The 8,339-nt window shown below is 33.8% G+C and overlaps 1 protein-coding gene across 1 annotated transcript; it reads right to left on the bottom strand.

Annotated features, from left to right (window-relative positions):
• Positions 1 to 4,823: 4,823 nt before the first annotated feature.
• On the bottom strand, positions 4,824 to 7,905 carry LOC125827512 ((+)-neomenthol dehydrogenase). The gene is made up of 4 exons (XM_049506807.1): positions 7,847 to 7,905; positions 7,428 to 7,686; positions 5,289 to 5,471; positions 4,824 to 5,222 (listed from the first exon to the last, which is right to left on the bottom strand). The coding sequence occupies exons 1-4, from the start codon at positions 7,903 to 7,905 to the stop codon at positions 4,824 to 4,826; spliced, it is 900 nt and encodes a 299-aa protein (XP_049362764.1).
• Positions 7,906 to 8,339: the final 434 nt, after the last annotated feature.

Genomic DNA, 8,339 nt, shown 5'->3' with positions numbered 1-8,339 from the left:
CATTATCTCATAATCTTCACTCTTGGAGCCTTAACATACATAATTCATCACATTGGATTTTCCCTCAAAACCCTAGAACCATCACTTTGTGAGAACCCCTTTCATGTTAAGTTCATACTCATGCCTAATATCATGTCTAGAATTCTACATTAGACAAGGATATCATCATGACTCAAGTGATTCTATCACTTCCTACCATCTATTATTCATAAGGGGAATTAGGTATATAAGGGTCTTTCATCACCCTTCTATTCATTAGCCTTCTATTCACATGTAGATTTTACTCTCAAAGCCTTGGCATCTATAGTTAGTCATATTAGCTTTACTCTCAAGCCCTAGTGATCAACATTCATGACTACAAGCCCTATTCTCAAAGCTTCACTTCTACAATCAATATTCATACCTAGTTTTCAAGGTATTCTAATCTTATTCTTCCTTACTAGGTGATTCTAGTGATAATTCATCATAAAGGTTCAACTTCAAACTTTACAAGTCAAGATCCATCATATATGATAAAGTCTAGTTCAATTCATGTCTATATGTTACTAACCTTGAATAATTACTACACATGACATTGATTTTAGAAGATCAATTCTAATTTTTCAATTTCACCTTTCATGGCATAAACTCACACAATATCAAATTCATCAATTAGACTAGGGTTAACCATAGAAATCACATAAATTCATCATAATATCATAATTCAATGCTAAATCATTCATAATTAGGTATTATCCACTAGATTGGAATCATACCTAAACACTATCCACAATGTTAGAAGAAACCCTAGCTAGAATTAGGTTTTGACTTCACAATTGGGGAAAAACCTAGGGGGGTCTATGGGTGGAAGAACCCATAAATGATTAAGCTAACATACCATAATTCAAAACCCTAACCAAACTTGAAACAATGGAGGAAAATCTGCCCTACTTCATTCTCCTCTTCTTCTTCTTCTTCTTCACTTCTAGAGAGAGAATTTGGGGTCTTGGAAGAATGAACTAATTGACTTAGTTTAGGGATCTATTAGACTTATATAGGTGGTTTAATAACTAACTAACCGACCTCTCTTAAATCTTAACTAATTACTAATTAACCCCTAAGCCCCCAACTAAAAACTAACTCACTAAAAATTTGCCCCACTCACGAAACCCCCACCCACGGACCGTGTGTGGGTCTATTAATCGTGCTGCACACTCGTAGGTGCTAGAGTGTGGCTAAATGTTGTAGGTAAGTGCAGGCCTTGACCCATGATCCCCACCTACGGGGCATGGGTCCACCTACGGGGCGTGAGTCCCATCCGTAGGTGGCCCATTTTTGGGCAGCTTTTAGGGACTATTTTGGGTCCCCCTCAAGGACCCTTGGTCCTTAGGGAGTCGTACCTTGACGCCCTAACCCTAAAACCCTCATTCTAAGTACGGGAATCATTTTGATGATTTTATCCCTCACATCAAACTCTAAACCTCTAGCACAAGGCTCTAGAACTCTCTAGTTTAGTTCACCAGTTTACGGGTATTACAGTATTTGGCATCATAAAACCCCTGCGAATACTCCCCAGCTAAATGGTTTAGTAGAGAGGATGAATAAAACTCTTGTTGAGAGGGTTAGATGTATGTTTTCAAATGCTAAGTTGCGAGATTCCTTTTGGGAAGAAACACTTAATATTGTTGCCTATGTTATCAATTTATCTCCTACTGTTGCTTTGAATGGTAATGTTCCTGAAAGAGTTTGGTCTGGTAAGAATGTTTCTTATGATCATCTTAAAGATTTTGGGTGTAAAGCCTTTGTGCATGTTCCTAAGGATGAGAGGTCAAAGTTGGATCTTAAAACTAGGCAATGTATCTTTGTTGGTTATGGTCAAGATGAATTTGACTATCGTTTCTTTGATCCAGTTGAGAAGAAACTTGTTAGAAGCCGTGATGTTGTGTTCTTTGAAGACAGAACAATTGAAGATCTTGACAAAGCTGAGAAAGTTGATTCTCAGAGTAGTGATAGCCTAGTTGATGTTGATCCAGTTCCTTTAACTATTCCACCAGGTGAAAATCTTCAAGTTGATATTGAAGATGGTGATCATATTCAGAATGACCAGTATGCCATTGATGATCTAGTGCAAGACGATGTAGTTGGTCAACAACCAACTATTATTAATGCTCCAGAGAGTTCTCTCAGAAGATCTACTAGAAAAAAAATACCATCATCTCGTTATTCTCCCAATGAGTACGTACTCTTGACTAACGGGGGAGAACCTGAGAGTCTTGATGAGGCCATGGAAAGTGAAGAAAAAGAAATATGGTTTAATGCTATGGATGATGAAATGAAGTCCTTACATGATAATCAGACCTTTGATTTGGTTATGTTACCTAAAGATCAAAAAGCTTTGAAAAACAGGTGGGTTTTTCGAGTGAAACATGAAGATGGTAACCCAGTTCCACGGTACAAGGCTAGATTAATTGTGAAAGGCTTCAACCAGAAAAAGGGAATTGATTTTGATGAGATATTCTCTCAAGTTGTGAAGATGTCATCCATCTGTGTGGTTCTAGGCTTGGCTGCAAGTCTAGACTTGGAGGTTGAACAGATGGATGTTAAAAATGCTTTTCTCCATGGTGACTTGGATGAAAAAATTTATATGGATCAGCCAAAAGGCTATGAAGTCAAGGGTAAAGAGAATTATATTTGCAAATTGAATAAGAGCTTGTATGGTCTAAAACAAGCTCCTAGGCAATGGTACATGAAGTTTGGTTCTTTTATGAGTCAGCAGGGCTTCAAGAAGCCTTCTTCAGAGCATTGTGTTTTTGTGCAAAAATTCTATGATGGTGACTTTATTATCGTTTTGCTTTATGTTGATGGCATGCTTGTTGTTGGTCATAATTCTTGCAGGATCAAAAAGTTGAAGAAAAAGTTGAATAAGTCTTTTGCTATGAAAGACTTAGGACCAGCAAGACAGATTCTTGGCATGCAGATTGTCTGTGATAGAGATGCCAAAAAGTTGTGGTTGTCACAAGAGAAGTACATTCAGATTCGTAGATTTAACATGGACAGAGCTAAGGTTGTCAGTACAGCTTTAGCTATGCACTTCAAATTGAGTACTAGACATTGTCCTTCCAATTATGGTGAGAAGGAATAAATGAAGAAAGTTCCTTATGCTTCAACTGTTGGTAGTGTGATGTATGCCAATGGTGTGTACAAGACCAGACATTTCTCATGTTGTTGGTATTGTTGGCCGTTTTCTTTTTAATCCGGGAAGAGAGCATTGGAATGCTGTAAAGTGGATTATGAGATATCTTTGTGGTACTTCTAGTCTGATTTTGTGTTTTTGTACAGGAAATTCTATTCTTTATGGTTATACTGATTCAGACATGGATGGTGATGCTGATACTCGTAAGTCTACTTCAGGCTACTTGATTACTTTTGCAGGGGGAGCTGTGTCTTGGCAATCTAGATTGCAAAAATGTGTAGCTTTATCTACTACAAAGGCTGAGCTTATTGCAACTGTTGAAGCTTGCAAAGAATTGATCTGGATAAAGAGATTTTTGGGGGAACCTGGTTGTTCTCAAGAGAGGTATGTGCTTTATTGTGACAGTCAAAGTGCTATTCATCTTGGCAAGAATTCTACATTTCATGGTCGATCTAAACACATTGATGTGAGGTATCACTGGATTCGAGATGTGTTGGATTCTAAGTTGCTTGAACTTGAGAAAACCCATACCAATGATAATGGTTTCGACATGATGACTAAAGCTTTGCCAAGAGGGAAGTTTGAAGAATGTTGCATGATTGCCGGGATGGAGGTTTCCTCCACATAGTCGATAGGGGGAGAGTTGTTGGGTTTTGGGCATTTTCTCTTCCTATGTGGATAAATAAAAGTTCAATAGTTTTGGGTCTTTCTTCCGTTCCTTTGTGGATAAATTTAACCCAAATTTGACTAGCCCACTTTGCCCATAAGCCCAATATTATGGTGTATATGTAAGACTTTCTTTTAGGTCTTATTTTGAGAAGAATCACAAGAGTTTGAGAGCAGCCATATAGAGAGAAAAGTGAGAAAGTGCAGATTTTCGCACAAGCCCTAGCACCCAATTTCAAATCACGATTTCCGCTTCGTTTCTTATCCGATTGATCTGATTTTTGGATAGCTTGTTCCTTTCAACTTGATCTTTGATTGGGAACTGAGAGAGGGTCATTTGGAGTCCTATAGCCCCATATTTTAGCTCGTGAACAGTAGTTGCAGGTTTGGTGTTTTTGCTTCTTTTATTTCTCTAGTTTTTTGTGCTATCTTGTAGTTGTATTGCTCATTGTTTGGCACTTTGTTGGTGACCATTTTGGAGAACATTTTTGTAACTCTTGTTGATTTTAGTGGAACTTTGGCCTTGTGGTTTTTACTCTTCACATCGAAAATGTTTTCCACATTAAATTTGGCATCTCGTGTGTTGATTTATTTTTCTTACATGGTTGATTTGTTTGCTGCCCAAACAGTTTGTTCTTGCATTATTTTGTTTTCTCTTGGTTCAAATAGAAGGAAAAGTTTTGACTTGGATTTTCTTTCGCTATTGCGCTGTCGTCACATTTATTTTGTGTTTGCCTTTCCCAACAAATAGTTAATTTAAAATTGTTTTGTGACCTATCGATTTTTCATTTAAACAATACACTTGAGTCTGTTTGGAAATTCAGGGTACAACAAGAAGGAATTTCATAAAATGAAATATTGGTTGTTGTCAATTTGTAGAAATGAGAGCCCAAAATGAATAAATAATTATTACTAATAGAAAAAGTTAGATGGCAAAGACATTTGTAATGTGGAGAGGTTTGGATACAATGATGACATGATGGTGTTAAAGCTTGGAGTAAATGTTTGGAGGATTAGAGCCTAGATAAAACATTCCTGTTGGAAGATGTTGTGGTGGTAGCAAAGTCAATGTTACTCCTATCTCAGCTGTATCTTGTGGTGTGTACTTCCCTTTCCCACCAGTCATAGAAGTCTGTGTAAATCCAGGACAATAACAATTGACACTTATACCCTTTCCTTTATACTTTCTAGCCAACACTTTAGAGTATGCATTTAATGCAAGCTTTGATACAGCATAATCAGTCCATAATTTTGGCCAACCTTTGCTTTTCCATGTCCCATTTTTAACATCTTCTAAAAATAACTTCACTAATCCTTCAATTTGTTTTTCAGATAGGTTTTCTTCATCCAATAGCATACTTTTTAGTTCTTCATTTCTCAGCTTCTGCAATATAAAATAATTAATAATAATAATAATACAAACACAGAAAACAAATACTAATACACTTACACTAAGAAGTCCAAGTCTGGAGCTAATATTAAGAATTCGAGTGACAGTGGAAGAGCAACGAAAGGTGGGCCAGAGTTGTTGTATGAGTCGTTTGGGACCATAAAAATTTGTGCATATTACTGTCTCTGCATGCTCCACTGAGTTCTCCTCGATATCGTTGAATGATACAGCTGCATTATTTACCTGACAACTCACTCACATTTTTAAAATTACAATCACAAAAAAATATGAAGAAACATAATTTTATTCATCAAAATAGTGCGGATATAACTCTGTTCCTCTCTTGATTTTACTCTCATAAAATTTATCCATGATTCGAGGGTCATTAGTGACGTATTTCTCAAACTAGAATGATTTAGATTTGACCTTTATATGAATATTCCATGAATTTGCGGAATATTCGAAATGTTGATCATTAAAAATAACTTAGAGTTTATAAGATATTTTGAGATATTCGAGATGACTTTTCAAAGAAATATAGTACAATTTATATAAACATGAACTAGAATTTAGGGTTAAGTAGCCTCCAAAAATTCTAATTAGAATTGATCATACCTTATAGAATCTCACACATCTTTGTAGAGTCTAATAAAATTTCCCAACTCTATTAACAACACACATAATTCACAATGGGCAAGACTATTCACCAATCAACCCAAGAGATGACGTGTCTGTGTCATTACTTGAACCCATGTGATATTTTAAATTACTATTCCCTCTGTTCCATTTGATATGTCATATCTTTCTATAAATAGTTGAATCACAATATTTGTTATTTTATGAAATTTATGCATAAATTACCATATTTTACCTATTATACCCTTAATAGAATAGTTAATTAATCTTGTCATTTATTAATAAAGTTGACTTAAGAAAACATTAAATAATGGTAGAAGGGTAAAGTTACATCATTTCTTAATGCAAGTGCAAAATAAAAATGTGACATATAAAATAGGACGGAGGGAGTAACAAAATAAAAATTAATTGATTCTTCTCTTTAAAGATCTCCCTCAACTTATAGTTATACACATTCTTCTCCTTTTATCTCAATTATCCATTAAACCTTCAAATTATCAACTTTAATTTTATCTCTTTTTATTCTTATATGATGTTCTTCTACCTTTTAATCTATATTATGGACTTACCTACCTATAAAACAATAAAACAAATTAATCAGAATAACTTGTTGATATCAATATTTCAAGATTAACAATCGATGCTCAATTTTAAATTATTCTTTATAAAAATCAATTTTAAATTATTGTTTATATTGACAATAAAAACTCTAAAATCTATATAACGTTTGGAAATAAAAGAGAGAAAAGATAGTGCTAGATTTTTTTTTTAAAATCGATAAAACGAAAGGACTATTCGGCTTTTACAACTTACATGAACTTAATTTATACGGAAAAAAAGTCAAAATTGTCCTTGAACTATGTAAAATTAGATCATTCATACCTTCTATTACATTTTATGATAAAAAAAATGCTCCATCGAGGATATTTATGTTCTCTTGGGATAACGACGGAAATTTTTTTAAATCTCAAAATGTAACGGAGGATATAAATAATCTATTTCGCATGATTCAAAAGCAATTTTGACTCTTTTCTTATAATAAGATATAGCGTAACATTAGTTATATCGATAGGAGCTAAAAGTACAAAATATCATATATAAATATAATAACACAAAATCTGATCTTTAACTATTTTTAAATTCTCAAAAATTTATTTAGATTAATTTTTCGGATTTTCACTCAATATTTTTTTAAAAAAATTCAAATAAAATACATATTCAAACACAATTTTTAAAAATTCATTTTTTTTTTCAAATTTTAACTTCATAATCTATGACCAACAATAAGCTCAACTTTCAATTTTCATATATAGACATGTATAGTACTCCATTTTTGATTAACAAAGAAAAAGGAAAATTAATGAGAACAATGATGAGTATTTTATATTTTTAACTACTTAATTAATTATTGATATAGTGTCTCGAGTTATGGAGTCGTCCTACTCCAACCTAATGTGAGACTTTTTTGTAATGTAACTTTAAATTTAATCGGATTTTAATACGGAAGAAACCAAAAAAATTATATAAAAACAAGGAAAAACAAAGATGATAGAGGAAGCTGACCAATATATCTAATGCAGTGAAATTGTTGGTGAACCATGAAGTAAATTGTTTAATGGATGAAATATCTGAAACATCAAGCTGGTGATAATAGAGATGCAACCCCAATTTCTTTAGAGACTCAACTGCCTCTATTCCTCTTGCATTGTCTCTAGCAGTTAATATGACTGTTAATCCCAACTCAGCCATTCTTTTCACAAAAGCAAAACCTATGCCTTTGTTTCCACCTGTCACTATTGCCACTGTCTCTTTCGACCACCATCTACATTTTCCAAAACCACATCTAAATTAATTCCACAACTACAACAAAAAACATCAATAAATATTTAATGTCGCTATAGGCTTTAGTGACATTACAAACAACATTAAAATGTAATTACCGCTAAAAATCGAAAAATGAGAGTATTGTTATAAGTAATTACCTGGTTTTGGGAAGGGGGAAAGATGAAGAAGAGAGTTGTGATTCATGTCTTGATGCCATTGAATTAGGTGGAGAGAGTAGCTAATTGTATATTATATTTATACAATAATCATTTATGTGTGTACATGCATATGAAAAGATTCCTTATTTTATTTGAATATGTATGACACAACGTGGAATGAGTAAACAAATACACGAGGACGATAATAAAGTATTTAAGCCTTGAAAGTCGCACTATAGCATGGTCCAAATTCCTATTAGTTAGGCAAATTGCCTCTACACTGCACGTGCTTTCCAAATTCTTACAAAGTTCTCAATCTCATTGCTGCATCATTTATTACCCTTTTACAATTTTCAATTATTTTCTTCTCCCTTGTACTTATTCTCATCATCAACTACATCTTGACTATGTCAAATCAAAACATATATGGTAGTAATATTTTTGGCCAAACACATATACCATCCCTCTAACTTGCCCTCATTTTTCATTTTGA

The sequence above is a fragment of the Solanum verrucosum genome, unplaced genomic scaffold (assembly GCF_900185275.1).
Source record: "Solanum verrucosum unplaced genomic scaffold, falcon-dt-bn FXZP01000166.1, whole genome shotgun sequence".
Lineage (NCBI taxonomy): Eukaryota > Viridiplantae > Streptophyta > Magnoliopsida > Solanales > Solanaceae > Solanum > Solanum verrucosum.
This window is presented reverse-complemented; position numbering and strand designations above follow the sequence as displayed.